This window comes from Littorina saxatilis, linkage group LG4 (assembly GCF_037325665.1).
Source record: "Littorina saxatilis isolate snail1 linkage group LG4, US_GU_Lsax_2.0, whole genome shotgun sequence".
NCBI lineage: Eukaryota > Metazoa > Mollusca > Gastropoda > Littorinimorpha > Littorinidae > Littorina > Littorina saxatilis.
In genome coordinates this window covers 40,673,160-40,694,927 of record NC_090248.1, presented here as the reverse complement: position 1 = coordinate 40,694,927, position 21,768 = coordinate 40,673,160, and the positions used below count along the sequence as shown (strand labels likewise).

Below are 21,768 nucleotides of genomic sequence, written 5' to 3'. Positions count from 1 at the left end.
CACATGCATGCATGTAGATGCACACACACACACACACACAACACAGCACACCACTCCACACCACACCACACCACACCACACATGTACACACACATTCAAAACTGTAGAGAGTGCAAATCTATAGTAACTTACCAACTTGTTGCTGAAAAAGATAGTAATACAGCTTCTCTGACTTTTCAGGTACAACGTCTCAACAAACGACTACGACCCTTGGAACACCAACTCCAGTGAGAGTGCTAACCCGCGTCGTCTCCGTGATGGCTCAAAGGTCAATTTAGCGGAAAAGTACGGATTTGACAGCGAAAGTACAGCCATTGAACGAGGCTACATCTTCGAAAACAACCCCGAGGTCAAGGTGTTCGGGGACGCTGATTTCACACTCAGACTGGCGGTCAACACCGCCCAGTATGGCCGAACATTTCAAGACAGGTATGGAGTTATTCTGGACCTTTTTGTTTCATTTCAGCACAAGGAAGTTTGGAAAACTTGCCAAAGGAAGGTTTTGGCATAGCAGGTAGCCAGCTGGTGAACATGGACTTCAGCAATTAGAAGAGTCTTTGTAATGCCAACCTTGGTGAGAGTGCCAGGTCCATTCTCCTCCAACACTAATAGTCACAGAACTGTGTAAAGTATTAAACTTTTACTGAGCCTGCATGGGCCACCCGCAGACCAATTCTAACCAGTCTGCCAAAATCTCAACTCGCTGAACTTGAAATGTCCAAAAGGACCCAGTTCATGACTTGGAAGAAGAAGAAGAAACAATAATGAGCGGTGTTAGCAAGCCGGCTGAGGAGAACAAAAATTAACATTGAGATTTTCTCAGATATAATTGGTGAAGCTAGAGCGGGGATATAGCTCAGTTGGTAGCGCGCTGGATTTGTATTCAGTTGGCCGCTGTCAGCGTGAGTTCGATCCCAGGTTCGGTGGAAATTTATTTCAGAATCAAATTTGTGTGCAGACTCTCTTCGGTGGCCGAACTCCCCCCCGTGTACACTACATTGGGTGTGCACGTTAAAGATCCCACGATTGACAAAAGGGTCTTTCCTGGCAAAAATTGCTTAGGCACAGTTAATAATTGTCTACCTATACCCGTGTGACTTGGAATAATAGGCCGTGAAAGGTAAATATGCGCCGAAATGGCTGCAATTACTGGCCGTATAAAATTTCATCTCACACGGCATCACTGCAGAGCGCCTAGAACTGTACCCACGGAATATGCGCGATATAAGCCTCATTGATTGATTGATTGACTTTTCACACTTCTGAGATGTGGTTATCTCCAGTCAAGATGCAAATCTGGTTGACCTTTGTCACATTTTGTAACTGACCTTGAATGACTTTCTTCCCTGAAAGCGGCGTATGGCTGCCTAAATGGTGGGGTAAAAACGGTCATACACGTAAAAACTCACTCGTGTAAAAAACACGAGTGTACGGGGGAGTTTCAGCCCATGAATGCAGAAAAAGAAGAAGAAGAATGACTTTTGACCTCAATTTTCTTATTGCTTTCAGGTCCCACACATTTGCAATCATGAAGAAACCAGAGAGCGCGTCAGGGCGGATTCACAACCTGAACGTGCGCGGGAAGCGAGGCAACATCGTTCAGGTGTACCCGGCTGTAGAGTACGACTTCGTGCCCAACACCTTGGAGCTCACACAGGGGGACATGATTCACTTCCAGTGAGTTGTTTGGTTGGGTTGTGTTTTGTGCATGGGGCATTTGAATGTGCGAGTGTTAAAAGGAACAGGGACCTAATTTCCTTGTAAATGTTTCCGCTTGCCATCTTGAATTTGTCCAGGGTTTTACGTGGAGACACATTGCAAAAGCCAACAAGCTTGGTGTTTTCTGTACAGAGTGTGAATTTGTTGATGAAATAATGTCTAAACAGACACTAGTATCTGTGAAATTGATTCATCAAAAAAAAAGAAAAAATGACAAGGACACCCTTGGGACCAAAAATTTTCCTTTATTTCAGGTGTCTTACATTTTTACTCACATTTATAGCCACAGCCATAAGGAAAGGTGTTCTTTAATGGGAGAGGCCACAGCTTGATCGCACCTTGCAGGAGGTAACAATACTTTCTGCCATATATGTCATATCCATGTAATTTTGTTCAAGACATAAAAATAAAGTCGTCAGTGATTGAACCTCAAAGAACTGTTTTTTCAGGTGGACAGGTTCGAACACCAATCCCAACAACAACGATGGTCAGGGTCTGGCAGGTACAGACCGCAGCAATGTTGTTCTACTGCGCGCACAGCAGTACGCAGAAGGCAGTGGCTGGAGGTTCGGACCTGGTGGGAAGTACGGTCACTGGGGCGTCAACTATCCCATGCATCTCAACAACGTCACATTCCTTGGCCTTGATCGCAAAAGTCTGGAGACTCTGGCATTCTTAGATCCTGGTAGGAAGAGGAGTTTTTTGTGGTTTTTTGACTCACATGCGAAGCAAAAGTGAGTCTATGTACTCACCCGAGTCGTCCGTCCGTCCGTCCGTCCGTCCGGAAAACTTTAACGTTGGATATTTCTTGGACACTATTCAGTCTATCAGTACCAAATTTGGCAAGATGGTGTATGATGACAAGGCCCCAAAAAACATACATAGCATCTTGACCTTGCTTCAAGGTCAAGGTCGCAGGGGCCATAAATGTTGCCTAAAAAACAGCTATTTTTCACATTTTTCCCATTTTCTCTGAAGTTTTTGAGATTGAATACCTCACCTATATATGATATATAGGGCAAAGTAAGCCCCATCTTTTGATACCAGTTTGGTTTACCTTGCTTCAAGGTCAAGGTCACAGGAGCTCTTCAAAGTTGGATTGTATACATATTTTGAAGTGACCTTGACCCTGAACTATGGAAGATAACTGTTTCAAACTTAAACATTATGTGGGGCACATGTTATGCTTTCATCATGAGACACATTTGGTCACATATGATCAAGGTCAAGGTCACTTTGACCCTTATGAAATGTGACCAAAATAAGGCAGTGAACCACTAAAAGTGACCATATCTCATGGTAGAAAGAGCCAATAAGCACCATTGTACTTCCTATGTCTTGAATTAACAGCTTTGTGTTGCATGACCTTGGATGACCTTGACCTTGGGTCAAGGTCACATGTATTTTGGTAGGAAAAATGTGTAAAGCATGTGAGTCGTATGGGCTTTGCCCTTCTTGTTTAGCTTTTTTAATGGGCTCTTGATTGTGTGTTGTGGCTGACTTTAATAAATGAAGGGGGTAATGAAATGTCGGAGGAGAGGGAAGCTAGGGGAGCTTACAAGTTATTTTGTACAGGTGAGGCGGAATAATATATTGGGTTTATTGTTTTGTTTCTTTATTTGTGTTTTGTTCCTGAAGGTACATGTACTGTAGACAAACGAACGCACGCACGCACGCACGCACGCACGCACGCACGCACACACACACACACACACACACACACACACACACACACACACACACACACACAGCTGTACACACACTCACACTCAGACTCGCACACATACACATGTACAAATGTGAGCACACACACACTAGCACACTTACACAAAAAGTCACATCACATACTCTCTTTCTCTTTTTAGGTCAGTTCAGAGGAGAAATGTCGGAGCTGGACGACGCTGGAACGTACTTTGACCTCGGGCTGCATTCAGTGACCTCGCCCGCCGGAATCTACCACTTCATGTGCACACGCAACAACAACTTCTCCAACCGTGACCAGAAAGGGCGCATCATTGTCTACATGCACCCCATGGCACAGAGCGCTATTGGAGCCATGGGAGGCAAAGTAGCCTTGCCTGATGGGTAAGACAATCGAAGATTTTTGAAAATAACTCCATCGGATTTGTATGGGTTGTGGACGAGTGACCTTTTCTTGAACAAATATCTGCCAAACATAGTTGGGGCAAATCACTAGCTCAGGGATTGTCGAAAACACACAAACCCGAGTTATTTTTGGAATTTGTCTATTCAGTCGTGTTATATTTGAAAATAAAGGGATGTAAAGGCAATAAAGTAAGTGAGAGTTATATGTGGACCAAACTCCTGGCGCCTGAGCGATTAACAAACATTGAAATGAACAAGCATCTTTCTCCCTTTATTGCACATGTTGTATGCATGTAGAGTGCTTTTTGACTCACATGCGAAGCAAAAGTGAGTCTATGTACTCACCCGAGTCGTCCGTCCGTCCGTCCCGCCGTCCGTCCGTCCGTCCGGAAAACTTTAACGTTGGATATTTCTTGGACACTATTAAGTCTATCAACACCTGATGTGGCCTGATGGTGTATGGTTACAAGATCTCAAAAAACATGTGCGGCAACTTGACCTCACTTCAAGTTCAAGGTCACAGGGGCCGTAATTGTTGTCTTAAAAACGACCATTTTTCACATTTTCGCATTTTTTTCTGAAGTTATTGAGAATGGCAACCTTAGCTATGTATGCTATACAGGGCAATGTAAGCCCTATCTTTGGACACCAGTTTGGTTGACCTTGCTTCAAGGTCAAGGTCGCAAGGGTCCTTTAAAGTTGGATTGTATACATAGTTTGAAGTGACCTTGACCTTGAACTATGGAAGGTAACTCTTCCAAATCTACATATGTGTGAGGGAAATACATTATACTTACAAAAGTCAGTCTATATACTCACCGACATCGTCCGCCTGTCCGTCCGGGCGTCCGTCCCCCCCGTCCGTCTGTGAAACCTTTAACATTGTATATTTCTTGGACACTATTAAGTCTATCAACACCAATTGTGGCCTGATGGTGTATGGTTACAAGATCTTCAGAAACATGTTTGGCAACTTGACCTCACTTCAAGGTCAAGGTCACAGGGGCCATAATTGTTGTCTTAAAAACGATTGTTTTTCACATTTTCACAGTTTTTTCTGAAGTTATTGAGAATGGCAACCTTAGCTATGTATGCTATACAGGGCAAAGTAAGCCCTATCTTTGGAGACCAGTTTGGTTGACCTTGCTTCAAGGTCAAGGTCGCAAGGGTCCTTCAAAGTTGAAATGTATATATTTTGAAGTGACCTTGACCTTGAACTATTGAAAATAACTCTTCCAAAACTACATATGTGTGAGGGAAATACATTATATTTTCATACTAACTCACATTAGGTTACATATCTTCAAGTTCCAGGTCAGTTTGAGTTAAACTGATATTTGTCATTTCTGAAAGAAAGATCAAGGTCTGTTCAGCATGTGAGTCGTGTGGGCTTTGCCCTTCTTGTTTCCCCTTGTTTCTCAGATACGAAAATAAGGGCTTGTTATATCGTAAAAAAATAAATCCAAAACAGTTAGACTGCAATTGTTCCAAAATCAAGCATAAAAAAACCCAAGAATGGTGTGTTTATTGAACATATCTGTAATTAAATGAATAAAGAAGTAAATAAATGAACAAAGATTATAAATAGTCAATTTGATGTATTAATTCTGGTTATGTATTATTAATAAATGAATGATTAAAAACATAAACAGATAATTTAAGAAAAGACAATATTTTAACCTGTGGAACAAATTCAAAAATGGTCAATTTTGAGCATTCTTAAGCATCTACAATATACATTTTTTGTCGCTGTTTCAGGTCGCTGGAGGTGATGGTGGAACCAGGAACGTTTGACAGCTTGCAGAAAGTTAGTCTGCAGAAATGGAGCGCAGAGCAGGGAGAGCAGAGGATGAGAACCAAAAACAGAGAAATCAGTGTATGTTTTTTGTCACTGTTGAGATGTTGTTGATTTTGTGGCTGTGGTGGTAGTTTGTGCATGTGTGTGTGTGTGTGTGTGTGTGTGTGTGTGTGTGTATGTGTGTGTGTGTGTGTGTGTGTGTATAGGGCTCTGTATTTTTGTGTAGACCCTGTCTGTCTGTATACATGTGTGTGGGTGTGTGTGTGTGTGTGTGTGTGGGTGTGTGTGTGTGTGTGTGTGAGATTGGGGTTTCAGTGATTAGTACAACTAAGTAACATGTCATGCAAACAAATAGCTTGTTTCAGTGACACTGACAGCAAGCTCAGTATGTCTTACTGAACAAACTTTGTATTCATGTGCAGTATTCACCAGCAAACTTTTGTTATATGGCTGTTGTTATATGAATTTGATCTTGGTGGTTTCAGTTTGGAGAAGAATATGCCAGCAGTTTCTATGTGGTCAGCCCAGAACAGACCATGTCGGCCAGTGGCAAAGGCATCATGACCAAAATGAGCATCACCACAGATGACGATGATGTTGCAGTGTATCGCAGCAACACAGAAAACTTTGCCACTTGGGTTCAGGTTTGTAATACAGTACATTGTATTAATATGTTGTGTAGGGCGTGTTTTGTTCTGTGGCTTGTGAAAGTGAAAACGGAATTTTGTAATGCAGTACATTGGAACCCCCATTTTAAGACCCCCCAATTTAAGACCCCCCATTTCAAGACTCCCCATTTTAAGACCCCCCAATTTAAGACCCCCCCCCAATTTAAGACCCCCCATTTCAAGACTCCCCATTTTAAGACCCCCCATTTTAAGACCCCCATTTTAAGACCCCCAATTTAAGACCCCCCCAATTTAAGACCCCCCATTTCAAGACTTCCCATTTTAAGAACCCCATTTCAAGACTCCCCATTTTAAGACCCCCCATTTTAAGACTCCCTCCCTTTAAAGACCCGTTTTTTTTCTTCAGATTTTCTGTTCATAACCTCCATAGATAAAAAATGTACCCCCATTTTTAAGACTCCCTCCTTGTTAAGACCTGATTTGCTCAGATTATTGGAGGCCTCTAAAGGAGGGTTCCACTGTATTATTATGTTGTGTAGTGTTGCATGCTTGTAAAAGTGAAAACTGAATTTTGTTTGTTTGTTCGTTCATGGGGCTGAAACTCCCACGGCTTTTACGTATATGACCGTTTTTACCCCGCCATTTAGGCAGCCATACGCCGCTTTCGGAGGAAGCATGCTGGGTATTTTTGTGTCTCTATAACCCACCGAACTCTGACATGGATTACAGGATCTTTTTCGTGCGCACTTGGTCTTGTGCTTGTGTGTACACACGGGGGTGTTCGGACACCGAGGAGAGTCTGCACACAAAGTTGACTCTGAGGAATAAATCTCTCGCCGAACGTGGGGACGAACTCACGCTGACAGCGGCCAACTGGATACAAATCCAGCGCGCTACCGACTGAGCTACATCCCCGCCCAAAACTGAATTTTATAATGCAGTATTAATATGATGTGTTGTGTGTATTTTGTTTTGTAACTTGTGAAAACTGAACTTGAAAGTGACAAAAAAGCAATAATCTTGTGGTCTTCATAAACCCAGAAACTCTCCATGAGAAAATATGGGCCTTTCTTAGCTTAACAGTGGAAGAGGCCAACATTTTGGTTGCTTAGGGAAAAGAGACCCATGAGTAGCGTCCAGTAACATATATAGTGACCGTGAAAATCATAAATATCTAGTTCAGAGGAAAAATAATTCCAGCAACATCTATATGACTGTAATGACAAATTTAATTTGCTTTTATTTCAGGTTACTGGGGTGCAAATCAATGATGGAGTAGCGTCATTCCAGGCTCAACAGGGTGGTGTGTACGTCGCTCGCACAAAAGAGAAGAATGTGGGCCTGATTGTCGGCATAACCATACTTTGCATCGTCATCATTGCTGTCATCGTTGGTGGCGTCATCTACTTCAAACGTCACCCTGGCAAATGGCTGGCTGTGAAAACGTCATGTCGCAATGCAGGACGCTCAATGCAATCAAAGGTTTGATAGAGCGATATGGGGTCAAGGGTAGGACTAGTTTTGAGGGTCGACAAAAAAAAGGGTAAGATAAGATAAAATAAGAAAACGTTTAATGTCCATTTTCATTGTACACAAACATGGAAATGTGTTGTTTGGCACCACTTTGCATTGCTTATAACACAAAGACAATGACCAAAAGCATAATCATACATAAATGCACTACTAAGATCAACATCTTGGGGGGATTAATGTAGCCGTTTGGTCGATAGTGAATGTTTGTTTTTATTCACTTGATGGATGGTGAATATAGTGAATATTAATGTCTGTATCCACGAGATAGATGGTCGATATTCATGTCTTTATTCACCATATAGATGGTGAATTTGCATGTCTTTATTAAACCGAGAGACATTCAATATTTATGGCTTATAATCACATGTTAGATGGTGAATTTGTATATCCCCAGTTGGTGAATTTTGATGTCTTTATTCACTTGAGAAATGGTGACTTTTTATGTCATCATTCACCTAGTACTGTATGTAGATTGTAATTTTTAAAAAAAATCTGTTCACATTCCATTCCAAACAAGTTAGCACTCAACTGTGATACCTTTGCTCGAGTATTATCCATCACCTACATGTATTTGCGCAGGACTGACATGCTTGTCATGGTTTACACTGTTTGCTCAGTGCAACAATACCTCTGTTATTAGAACTTGTTCTTTCGAAGATCAGGGCTGAAAAGAAAGCTGGAATCCAAAATGGAGACCATTAACTGACTGTATGAAAAGGAAATATTTAAGAAATTGTATTAAACAGACATGGGATTCTTCCGTAAATTTACGGAATTCCGTAAATTTTTAGGCTCCAGGGATCATTCTTGAGATTCGTGCAAATCCGCTGAGAAAATTTGGGGGTATATGTAGGTATAGACCCAAGTTTTTTGGCCGGTCCGCTGATCGCGACGCTCCATTCCATACTATTCTTGAACGGTTGGTTCCTAAAACGGTCAGACTGTTGCTGGTCGATCCGTATGGGAACGCGCTCTTTGTCTCCTACAGTCACCGTTTCAACGTAGCTATCGGGGATTCAGTATAAGCATACCGTATGAGAATGATTCGGCGCCATTTTTACATCGCTTCGAGCCACCTGCCAAAATGATGAGGAAGCTAAAGCGAGACGAAACCGTTCTAGCCCGGGAAATTGACCAGCAGAAGTACAAGAAAAATCTCTGGAGATTCGACTGGCTCGATGAAGTTGTATCATTGAGCTGAAAAGACGAGAAAGGCCAGAAGACACAAGACGTGAAAGTTGGCGATGCTTTTGCTAAAATCAACTTGCCGTGGACTCTGACAAACTATTTTCTACTCATGGAAAACAGTTCTGCTTTAATTCAAGGTGAGGTAAAAAAAAAAAAATCAATTTTCTTTCATATGTTTCCCTGCTGTTTGAATTGTTGTTATTGCCATTGATATAGAAGCTCTATGATTAAGCTGAAATATACATTTCAGGGCCATTTTTGTGTGTCTAAAACACTAAAAACCTTCAGCTTCTGGGGGCTTTGCCCCCAGACCCCGACCAGGGGCGTTGCCCCTGGACCCTACTGGGGGCCTTCTGCGGCCCCCAGACCCCCACCTTCTTTTTCCTTAATTATCACTTTTTCTGAATCCCATGTCTGATTAAAAGAGAGGTCTGAAATAGAGGGTCTTAAAATTGGAGATACATGTAGTACCCACTGTAGTAAACTTTACATGTAGTACCCACTGTAGTAAACTTTGAAGCATTGATGCTGGTTGCGTAAATAATTGACACAGGATTTTTTTCTTGTTGATTTCATTGTTCAGTGTTCCAGATATTTCTTGCATTTGTGAAGCTGTTCTTCTTGCAAATGTTAGATTGAGATTTGATGGTGCTTCTTTTGCCGTAAGTTGTTTGTGTATTTTATATCGAGACAATTTGTTTAGCCTGGATGATGATGTGGCTCCACATTTCAAGGCTTTTGTTTTTACCAGGCAGTTGAGGGTTGTATGGCGATTAGTGTGTGTTTGCTTTGTAATCGTAGTGAGCCTGGAGTATTGCCATTTGTTTGTTTCTGTGTATCTTTGTTTATTATTCATAATGTTGGACTCTCGAAGCAAACGCTTAGCACTGAAAGGTCAGGTTTGAGCTGGGTCTTTCTGGATGGTGCAGATAGAAAAATGGAGTGTTTTCTATTGGCTGTGCCTGAATGCAAGAGTGGTAAATTTATGGGCCTTATTTCCTGAACAAAATTAATGTCAACACACATATTTGACTATTTTCATACCTGATAGACAAGCTTTTTTCTTACGTTTGTGTCTTCCAAAAAGTGATGCAATGATACAAAAATTCTTAGCTGGGGAATGTTTCCAAGTTTTTGCTCTGGGTGTATATGAAACCCTCCCTTCTACAAAAGGAGAAAGTTAACCTCCCATGCAACGATACTTTTGATTAGGCACCCTCTTGGCAGCTTTAAATCATTACTGATATTATATAATGCATTACCTTTTTTCTACGCAAAATTCAGCATTCTATTTCTTCTGTCAGGGTATGATGTTAATTTAACCTGGACAGTAACTGGAAAAGCATTATTGTTTGGGATCGTTAAGTTCACTACTCTTGTAATTGTTCTTTATTTATTAAAAAGTAGACTAGAACCAAAAAGAAAACAGGATGCTGTTCTTGATTGAAGTGTTTGTTTTGAACTTTATTGTTCTTTCTTGATTTATATGTTTGATTGAATTGCCTGCAGCAGTAGTATTAACTATTTCCTTACTTTGTGTACCTTTGTTTTGCAAGAGACTTCACAAGTTGTCAGCAAAAAGTGATAGATTTGTTAAGATATAAAAATAATTATATTGTGCCTATTGTTGAAAATGTGTGTGTTGCTGATGTAACATTATACGTTAATTGGATCTGTGATCCAAACATGGCTTTTGGTCAATCGAGATGGAAGTTTATTCCACAAGCCCGTAGGGCGAGTGGAATAAACTGCCATTGAGATTGACCAAAAGGCATGTTTGGATCACAGATCCAATTAACATATATCTCGACATTCACTGGTCTTAGGGTTTTTGTTTTCAAAGAAGAAAGAAACTTGCTTGAACACGGACCACTTCTCCGAGCAAAATCAACAAACCTAATCACTCGCATTCCACCTCAAGGTCTCGGCCAACCAAGACTATGGCATACTCGTAGCAAAGCCGCCGAATGGTACCGTAAACCAAGAATAGTGACGTAGGAGAATAGAATGTCGTCTTTTGATTTGGAACGTGACGTGTTTCAGAACTTCTTCTGGCCAACTCGGATGGTCTTCTGCGTAGTGGTTGGCACGAGATTCTTTTTCTTCTTCAACAGTTCATCCTCCGATACTGTAGCAAAACGTTTCATCTTTTTTTCACTTTCGAGTATGAGGACGACTGAACTTGACCGCTAAAAAGTAGTCCTTTTGGTATTATTACGCCGAGTCTGAACATGAGGTCTGAACATTGAGTTTAGGCAGGATCTAGGTGAAAGCGAGGCTGTTCTTATCTCTGTGTACAGTCGAGAGAGAGAGAAATACATGTCGAGACATAAATAATGGTACATATAATACAATCACATATCACTTTAATTGTATTCCCATTTGTTCCTGTGATTTGAATATGCCATATGTAACAATAGAGCATGCAGACAAACGTTATTTGCTCTGTGGGAAAGCTTTCGTTGGTGTATACTTTTTTTACAAAATGCACTCTGATCGTACAAGACCATTATTCTTACAACCATGCATGTTTTGTAGTACATGCAGTAGTAAAAAATATTGTTTTTTGTTTTTGTTTTATGGTTTTGTTTGAGGGATGTGGGTGGCGTGGGGTTGGGTTATATTTGTGTATCCCTTTAATTTTCATTAGTCTTGTGTTGAACAAAAATTAATTTGGAATATATCAGGGGTCGCCCTGACTTCAAGTGATTTGAGCAGGTTGATATAAACCAAGATCTACTTTGTGCAGCAGTATAGCTAAAATGTGTATACAGACATGGGACTGGTCCGAATTTTATCGGAATTCCGATATTTTCCTTAGCTCACAGACCATTCTTGAGATCGATGCAAATTCGTTGAGAAAAAAAAGGGGGGGGGGGGGAGGGGTGGTGGTGGTATGAACCGTTCGGCTGAAGCTGTGTCCGTCTGAAGTCAGTGCATTCGCACCCCAGCACTCGCGTGAACCTACAGCAGTATCATGGGTCGCGTTTGATTGGCTGTCGATCTCCGACGATTATCGGCCTGGGCCTAATTATTCACCGATGGCGGGTTTGCGGGTTGTTTTGATTGGCTGCCGATCTTCAAAAGCCGAAGGTGAAAAGGGTAGCATCATGGTGTCTGGATTCCGTATTGTTTTGTCGGCTGTGGAAGCTCTTACGATTGACGACCAAAGTGTGAAAAACAAATGGAAAGCCAACTGGCTGTCAGAAGAAGTGACTGTCATTATCAACAAGAAAGAAAGGCGCCAGCTCATTGGCGACAGTACAGGCAAATCCAGCTAACTCACAAACGGTTAAGTCAAAAATTCGCTTAGCACACAAAGAAATTCTGGTCCGGAATTATCCCTCTTTATCTATGTGTACAAAGTACCCTGAGCTCGAAATGGGATTTCTCTTACGTAAGTCGAAAGACGGATAGCACACAACAGAAAGTCAGTCCCAAAGACGAAGTTTACTCTATATTTACTACAGCAACTCGAAACACGAAACTTGGCCTCTCACACTAGCGCATTGTGTAACCTTATTCCCTTCTTCTCTACACGGACGCCACACCGACTGGTCAGTCGGCACGCAATAAAGTATGAACTGAAGTTAGGAGGGGGCGAGGAGTAAGGAGGGGGCGAGGAGTAAGGAGAATTATCCAACTCCAAGAAAACATTCTGAAAAAGGTGGGGAAGTGGTGACAAGGCAGTGAACGCACTCACCATGCACTGACATCATACGAAAGCAGCCACACAAACACAGCACAGAGGCAGAGGCAGGTGTGCAGATGCTTTGTGAGAATAAGCGTTGAGAACCAGTTTGAATAAAAAAAAAAACCAGCAGGATCGAGCCGCATGTCATAATCATTCTTCTTGTCTGGCTTTATTGACTGCATGCCGATCTTGTGGCAGTGACTTTTCACTCTTCAGTCGGACTGTACACAAACAGCTCTCACTCTCCCTCACTGACTACCCTAAGCCCTGACAACTGATCCTTGGAAATTGTTTGGAAGAGTACACCTCTCTATTTCTCTCCAATGCTCTTCCTGCTGACTTCAGCGACACCGGACACCCCACTGAGTTTAGCCAGCTACCCCCCCCCCCCCTCTCTCTCTCTCTCCCCCCCCCTCTCTCTCTCTCTCCCCCCCCCTCTCTCTCTCTCCCCCCCCCCCCAGCCTTGTACTGTTTGGTGCTGTGGCCAGAGAGGTGTCACCGGCTAATTGAGGCCAGCTGCACTGTTCACTCAGAGCAAAACTAGTTGACTGTGTCTAACTTTTGACAAAGCAACACAACTGAAGGGTTCACAGATTAGGTAACTGACTCACTGGTCAAGGCTGCAGGGAAACAAGAGTATCTTGTCAATGAAAGAGGTTACACACAGATACGCGATGCTGAGAACGGTGTCCGATTTTTCACTCTCTTTCTCGGAGGGCCTTCATCATTGCAGGGACTGCTGTAAAGAAATGCTTGCTCAGAAACTAACTCTTTTTGCATTGAAACATGCACCAGAACTGGTGGACACCATGACAATGTCAAACATGAAATCGAAGCAGTTTGCTTGAGGAAACGGTCGTCAGCAACTCAAACTTCTCTGTTTTCTTTTTTTAAGAAAATCTGAGGTGACTTTCTTTGTGGCCCCGCCCCCTCCCTCTGTAAGGACCCCCCTCCATAAGGACCGATTTTTGTCAACATTTTCAAGGTCGCTAGAGAGGGGTTCCACTGTACTATATATGACCAAGTCGAAATTTCCGATAGGACACAATAACAATTCGGTCCCTTCAATTTCGTCTTATCCGGATTTGCCTGTATCGCCAAGATATCCATTCCCGGTGCGACAACGGCCACTGCGTGGTGAAATATGGACTTGGTGGAAAAAATGTGTTGGTTCTGAAAGTTTTCAAGTCAGTTTTGTGTGTGTGTGATTGTTATAAATTACACTTTTGTTTAAAATGCTAAAACATATTATTATTCTTGTGGTTTTTATAGCTTTTTAAAAAGGCATCTAATTTTTTGCTATCAGGAGAGGCCCCAAAATGCCTTTACAATTCTAAAATTCATTTTCCGTCAGGGGGGCAAAGCCCCCCTGAACCCCCTACCAGGGCGTTGCCCCTGGACCCCACCAGGGGCCTATGCGGCCCCTGGACCCCGGCTTACTTTCCTACTTTTGGAACATTTGCTGGTCTCATGTCTGGTATAACACCTTTAAAAAATGCAATGGTTACGCAAGAATGTGACCCTTAAACCTTTTATTAAGTGGGTGAAGTGGACTTGTCTGGCTGCACAAAGCTTTGGCACTGAGTTTTCGGTGAAAAGTCTTCACAAAATTGACAATAGGCCGAGTTATGGTTGGCCTTTAAATAAATCATACAATAAATGAAAGTTAAGTTTTAGCTGATTAGAGAAAACCTCCTTATTAAAGACAATATTTATTTACCGGTCTCTAAACATTACCAAATTGTAACATGCTATGAAAGGACACCTGTGATGCGGGGACACTTGTTGGCTGGTCCCAATGGTGTCATGTCTTATCATCACAGGTACCACTGTATAAAGCTAAAGGGTTCATGAGATTAAATGATGCGTAGACTACTACAGTTATACCTGTCATGAAAAGACGCATTAAACTAATCATATCCCCTCATTGTTTTTACCCTTACAAGTAAGGGATACTGATGAAATTCAAAAGAGAAATTGATGCGTTTCTCTTTTCTTTGTTTTTTGTTATGAGACCTGACGTCCATTTGGGTTTATGGGGGGCTCTCCACATATTGTATTATTTTGTCTTAGATGTTTTAGCAGCATAGTTTTGTTTGTATGCTTGCCACTGTTTGTGTGATTTCCATTCAGGAATGGCTTTTTCTAAACAATTTTTATGGGAGTCTTTAAGATTTGATATAATAAAATGACTGCTGGTCAGTCTTGTCATTTATAAAACATTTGTTTTGTGTTTCTTACACATGCATGCACACATGCTAAATTACTTTTACAACAAGATCATGATAATGACAACAAACACAGACACACACACACATATCATACACACACTCACAAGTCCATCTCAACTACCGAGTACCATGAACATTGGATTTATTTGACCAATTGTGATTCAGCTGCTATTTGCGAGGCTGTTTTTTGTGTGTGTATGCCTGTGCGTATGTGGAATTGCAAATATTATTCCCATCTGAAACTACTGGTGATTCAGATGCTCACCTCATCTGCACGTTTAAACTGCAGTAATCACCGTCGTACGAAGAAGAAGAAGAAGAAACTGCAGTAATCACGTTCAATATAAATAAATCCCTGCGCCTTGAATATGTGCGCGATATAAATTGCATAAAATAAAAATAAAAAATAAATCCCTGCGCTTAGAACTGTACCCACGGAATACGCGCGATATAATAAGCCTCATATTGTTTGATTGAATATGAACTTATTACGTTGAAAAGAAATAACTAAAAATAAAAGTGCACTTCAAAAATGTTCACAATGAAGAAGACAAAGTGTTGTGATTCACAAGGTTACCAGTATGTGTCATCCCGACAGATATATCAATGTACACAGAGATTTTTTTCTAAATTGTTGTAATCCAGATCACAAGGTTAGTGTCCATAATGTGCAATACACAGCAAAGTGTACATTTTCACTTTAACAAGAAAATCAGTTATTTTGTTCCATAATATTCAACTGATTACTGTTCATGGTCAAACAATTCTGTGGAGTTAACTCATTGTGTCCTTTCAATGAATGTCTTCTTCTTCTTCTGCGTTCGTGGGCTGAAACTCCCATGTACACTTGTGTTTTTTGCACGAGTGGAATTTTACGTGTATGACTGTTTTTTACACCGCCATTTAGGCAGCCATACGCCGTTTTCGGAGGAAGCATGCTGGGTATTTTCGTGTTTCTATAACCCACCGAACTCTGACATGGATTACAGGATCTTTTTCGTGCGCACCTGGTCTTGTGCTTGCGTGTACACACGCGGGTGTTCGGACGCCGAGGAGAGTCTGCACACAAAGTTGACTCTGAGAAATAAATCTCTCGCCGAACGTGGGGACGAACTCACGCTGACAGCGGCCAACTGGATACAAATCCAGCGCGCTAACGACTGAGCTACATCCCCGCCCTTCAATGAATGTTATAACCATGATTATTAACTTGCCCATAACGGGCAAAGTTATCCTCAAGCTCATCGTAAGTTATGCGCACATAAACTACAAACATCACACATCCACTCTCTCTATCTCTCACACCATTACATCAACTATAGCCATAGTACTGTCCTTCTAGTAATGCTCTCTCTGGGTCCCGTGAATTTTTCCGTGGTCGTCGACCTACAGGTTCAAGGTCGTTGTAACACTTGTCGAAGACACTGTCGACGATCACCATAGCTTTTTCAATGGGAACATTGCGTACCATCAGAACTGACTGCAAGGCTTTGGACTTCACACATTGCTGTGGAAGAAAAGAGTACGCAATTTATAATATAAAAGGGGAAAGGTAGCTCAGACACATGAGAGAAACATCACACATATACATGCAAACACCTGCACACACACTCGCATCCACACATACAATGACACAAAAATAACCACACAACATTTGAAATGTTCCCCCCACCACCCCCCAAAAAATAAACAAGGAAAAAACCCACATCGCCACCATACTCATACACACATCCAACACACATGCGCGCACACACACACACAAGCCTACACATAAAAGCCCACACACACACACAAAAGGATGATTAATAGTATACCCAACTGAGAGTGTATCTCCCCCCTCCCCCCCCCCACACACACACAATAGGCTGATTAATAGTATACCCAACTGAGAGTGTATCTCCCCCCTCCCCCCCCCCCCACACAATAGGCTGATTAATAGTATACCCAACTGATCTCTCCCCCCCCCCCCCCACACACACACAATAGGCTGATTAATAGTATACCTCACTGGGAGTGTATCTACTGTAAGTTAAGACTTACTGCATGTCGCTGTTTGATGTTTATTGAAGAAGCATCGCCTGCTGCAACAGCCGTGAGGAAGGAACAGTGCATGAGGTTGGCTGCCCGGATCTGAAAGACATGTATACATTTTCAGATTTATTCTTTCCCCAAAAGCGGTGTATGGCTGCCTGAATGGCGGGGTAAAAACGGTCATACACGTAAATACCCACTCATGTGCAAAAACATGAGTGAACGTGGGAGTTTCATCTCATGAACGAAGAAGAAGAAGATTTATTCTTTGTGACGAAAAACACCTCACATGGCCCGGGCTGTCATTTGAGAGATTGCCTCAATCATCGTATGATCTACCACATCCTACAGGAATCTCCAGCCCCTGAGGAGTGCGATTTGGACCAGGCCGACGACCCTCCAAGAGAAGCTGCATAGTCCTGTGGAGGCTCTATAAAAGACCACCAGCTTCATATCCAGAGCTGGACTCTTAAAGTGTAAAAAATTGGCCATCGACAAGAAGAAAGAAGAAGATCGCATGATCTTTTCTCTCCATTATTGGATGTTAATGTCCAATGTTGTTTTTGCAATACAGTGGAACCCCCCTTTTAAGACCTTGTTTTGTCAGATTTTCTGTTCATCTGAAGATTCCCTCCTTTTTAAGACCTGATTTGTTTCTGATTTTCGGAGGTTGTAAAAGAGGAGTTCCACTGTATTGGTAAAGTGCATTGCGACTGCTATACTTGGCGGTGAATAGAGCTACATAAAAAACGTTTTATTATTATTTTCACTGATCCTGAAACCCTGGGTAACCGATTCTGTCACCAACAGTGTGTAATCAGACCTGGGGATCCCTGTTTTGCACTTGGAGTATTCTCAAGCAATCTTGGTGTCATTTTCAGAAAAATTAGCGAACTCCTCACTGCATTTGAATGCGCAATGATCCATGATTCAAACATGTTTCACACGCGTCCTTTGCACCGTTAATTAAGTTTACCAATACGTTCAAAACAAATGCTTCTTTCAATGTTTACTGACAAAAACTGTAATCATGTGTCAAAATACTGGATCGGCTTCGGGATGAGCTTGTGAAGAAATATAGTATAGGAATTTTTCTTGTCATATTTTTTTTCTCACTTACTGTAATGTATTCTTAGACAATCATGCATACAAAATTCAGCAAAATCTTATGGGCTCCCAGGTCCATGTAACGTTGACTTACCTCAGTGCAAGCCAAGTGATGAAGATCTTCGAAATCGACCTTCGCTCGACAGGAGTCGAAGGCATGAATGAACTCATGAGCCAGCACGTTGCAACATGTGTTGCGCTTTTTTACGTTGTTCTGACATATCACCACCTGGAAAGATTAATGTTTGAAAATATCACCGAGCAGAAACTGATACAGCTAAAAAAAAAGTGCATCCATACCTGTAAAATATTAAAGATATCAGTCGATAATAATGCTTCATCCATATCTTTTTTTGATATATTTGTTTTATAATATATATCTATGTATTCACATGCGCACACATACTATACAAACACAAAAATGCACACACATCTCCATGCATACACACAACACACAAAGAAACATGCAGACACACACATACAGACACACACAAATGATAGTGAAACAATATCAATGGATTATTTTTGCACACAAAAAATCAACATCATCATACCTGATTTGTAGTTGGATCAAATCCACCATTCACTTTTTCCAAGCAGTTTTCACATGATATATGACGTCGCAGGTTCACTTCACTGAAATCATACACAGCATAGATAGAGAACTTCAAGTTTTACGCCCTCACAGCAAAGCTATAAGGGGCATATTGTTCCCAGGTTTTACCCCGACTTAAGATGACACAAGCTAGTGTATGCGTGTTTAGGTGGTATGAGCCATCTGCACTTATGGCAGAATAACCGAGGTCTTTTACTTGCCACTGTGGTGACACGGGGGTGGGAAATGGCTTCCGTCTCTGGGTCTGCACATAAAGTTGACCTGTGTCCTTCCCGGCCTGGATTCAAACCCTATAGGATCACAATTTAAGTCCAGTGCTCTACCACCTGAGCTACGCGGGGCCCCTACACAGCATAGCATGTTGCTAATCCTTTTATACATCCCCTTCTCCTAGTTTTAAAACCTTGGGATTGGACAGGATCAATTGCCAAGTCCTATAAATATCGGCCCTCAATGTCAAAAATTCGGAATCAGAATCCAGACTCTCCCAGGTACTATAGGGGGTCCTTAACGTCCTCACAGGAAATTTTTCTTTTAGGAACATGAGTTGATGATACGCTGGCTGGTAAAAGTGAGGACAAAGGGAGGATGATGGGGTGGGTAAGAGTGACGATGATAAAAGTTTGTTAAGAAGTTTCAGATCTTTACTACCCAATATAATTTTTTTTGGTTTGGGTTAGGACCCAGTGTTTCCATGTGCAGACCAGTTGGTTTCTTATACCTTTGGTTAAAAAAAAAATATGTTGTTTCCGATCCCACGGAATAAGGGTCAGAAAGTTGGCTCCTTTGTTTTAATTGAAGTTTGATTTTTGTCTACACTGTCGCATGTGGCTTTTTGGGGGGTGGAAATTATGCGAGCTCTGACTATTCCCTGGACGTCAGAGAAAAGTAACTTTCTTGGTTAGTCTGCAAAATCAAATTGTTTTCTTTTTTTAATTCACATGTTTTTGGGGAGGGTTAAAATAAATGTATCTATCGGGTCGAGAGGGAAAAAAATGGGACGTTAAGGGAATTGGAAACATTGAATTTGTTTAATTTGAATTTTGGCCTAATTATTGAAGTGAACTGAAGTAAAACCAACAGAATTAAACTGCTACTGCCTTGCATTTAAACTATACTTTCATTGAAGGCTAATACTAATAGCACATCCCTGGTGTTATTTTCAATGTATTCTTGTTCTTGTTACAAACATAAGTCAGGCATGGGAATTGATTTGAAGAAAATTCTCCGAAAAACTCGGGGGGTCCGGTGGCATATATATATGCCTTTCGGAAGCGGAATTTGTTCCCATCTGAAATGCATTATATATATAGCTTTTCTCAGAAATCCTCGAATCCGAGGAGAATTCCCATGCCTGAATGTGGTAACAATTTTAACCAGAACAGTGTTAATACAAGTGCACAAATCTGATCAAATTTTGTTTGTGTGCATGCCGCCCTAGATCGAGGCACAGAATAATGCTAATTTAAACAAAGATAGGTTAATTGATACATTACCATCCATGTGATTTTAAAGCTCTGGATAATAGTTTCACCATTGGATCTGAAAGGCAGAAAAAGGATGGACAAATCAAATGTATTTCAGTCTGAACACACACACACACACACACACACACACACACTCATATATGTATTCAAAATTACTGAGGTGTGTGTACATATATAATTATATATACATGTGTGTGTGTATGTGTGTGTGAATGTGTGTGTGAGAGGACAGTGTGGAAGGGGGGGAGTGTGTGTGTGTGTGTGTGTGTGTGTGTGTGTGTGTGTGTGTGTGTGTGTGTGTGTGTGTGTGTACATGAGAGCAATATTGCCTCTTACACTGCACAGTACAACACAAATAAAAGTACTGGCTGAAATTCATAAATATCGGGTACTCCATCAAGCATCATAAAGGTGCTTACTGTTTTCCATACACCAAACGACATTGGCCTCGCACCGAAAGTTGTCTGCCCCAGTACGTCCCCACAGCGAACGCCAGAAAGACTTGACCTCTTCCGAACCACTCCGCTGAGGATAGAAATAATAGCCATAATCCTCCTCCTCTGTTCTCTGGAACTTCTGACGAGGCGCAGAGGTCAGATCGCCGTCGTCTGCTTTCTCATGCGGTTCTTTGGAAGCCATCTTGTAAGGTAGGTAATGCACAGCTGATGTTGGGCGCAAAGTAACAATCCGGGGCAGAGTTGGAATAATCGGGATTTCCCGAAACCTCATTTGATTTCCAACAAAGCGCCGCATTTCCGGAAACGAGCTGCCTCGTTCTAGAAATTATGGCAACCCTTCGACTGGCACAAAAAAGTATACCCTTTTCACAGGTCATGAATAAGGTATATGAAAAAGCAAGTTCTTATACAGGGGAAGTCTTGAAGTGGGGGTACACTGTGTAACATTTCTCTCAGTGACACTCAGCGCATGCAGCTAGCTAGTTGCTGCTGTCTCGATCTATTTTGAACACAATTTTTTTTCTCAGAGTAGAGTGTTAGTTTGTTACAACAGGCTGAAATCATCTTTAATTTGAATCAACATTTTGCAACAATCAATCACATCAATATAGCGCACAGACTTGCATATTACGTTTCAAGGTCATGCGCATGCGTGGCATATGGCGATAACTTCTTCTTGAGGAGCCAAATTCACTATTATAAACAAAGTGGTCTGTTACTCTTATCGGGGCCTGGAATCTTTTCGCGGCATGCGTCTTGGACAACCCGATAGCGGCAAGCCCCCACCCCCCACCGACCGGACCGTCGGCGCGCTGTGTCTGTTACACTAGGCCTTGGCAGAAACAAGATGGGTTAAAATCTAACAGGCCCCTGATCTTAAGACTTTTTTTAATTGAAATAAAATCGAATTCATTAATATTATGTTGTCTGTGCGCTCGTCTTTACTCATACACTCACAGGTTTCGTACCAGTGTAACACCCCCCCCCCCCCCCCCCAGCTTAAAACTCTTTGTTTGGCGACTTACTACTGCAGAACTTAGAACTTAACCCTCTAGAACCTGCTCATGCTAGCAGCGTTTCTAAACTTGTTTTTTGTGATGTTTGGTAATTCATTATCTCCAGGCAAATATATGCACTTTTATACAGCCGCGAAGTGTGTTACGAAGTAGTG

General features: G+C 41.7%; 2 protein-coding genes across 2 annotated transcripts in view; one reads left to right on the top strand and one right to left on the bottom strand.

Annotated features, from left to right (window-relative positions):
• Nucleotides 1–10,630, top strand: part of LOC138964736 (protein DD3-3-like) — a 52,619-nt gene extending 41,989 nt beyond the window's left edge. Inside the window, exons 9-15 of the mRNA XM_070336776.1 lie at nucleotides 181–429; nucleotides 1,510–1,677; nucleotides 2,169–2,404; nucleotides 3,585–3,804; nucleotides 5,584–5,701; nucleotides 6,109–6,267; nucleotides 7,501–10,630. Coding sequence (XP_070192877.1) covers nucleotides 181–429; nucleotides 1,510–1,677; nucleotides 2,169–2,404; nucleotides 3,585–3,804; nucleotides 5,584–5,701; nucleotides 6,109–6,267; nucleotides 7,501–7,740 — 1,390 coding nt within the window. The 3' untranslated portion in view covers nucleotides 7,741–10,630. The remainder of the gene's footprint in view (nucleotides 1–180; nucleotides 430–1,509; nucleotides 1,678–2,168; nucleotides 2,405–3,584; nucleotides 3,805–5,583; nucleotides 5,702–6,108; nucleotides 6,268–7,500) is intronic.
• A 4,393-nt stretch (nucleotides 10,631–15,023) lies between these two features.
• Nucleotides 15,024–20,801, bottom strand: LOC138964746 (mitochondrial inner membrane protease ATP23 homolog). The gene is made up of 6 exons (XM_070336790.1): nucleotides 20,559–20,801; nucleotides 20,149–20,194; nucleotides 18,591–18,672; nucleotides 18,131–18,265; nucleotides 16,939–17,028; nucleotides 15,024–16,405 (listed from the first exon to the last, which is right to left on the bottom strand). The coding sequence occupies exons 1-6, from the start codon at nucleotides 20,776–20,778 to the stop codon at nucleotides 16,211–16,213; spliced, it is 768 nt and encodes a 255-aa protein (XP_070192891.1). The 5' UTR covers nucleotides 20,779–20,801; the 3' UTR covers nucleotides 15,024–16,210.
• Between the last annotated feature and the right edge of the window lie 967 nt (nucleotides 20,802–21,768).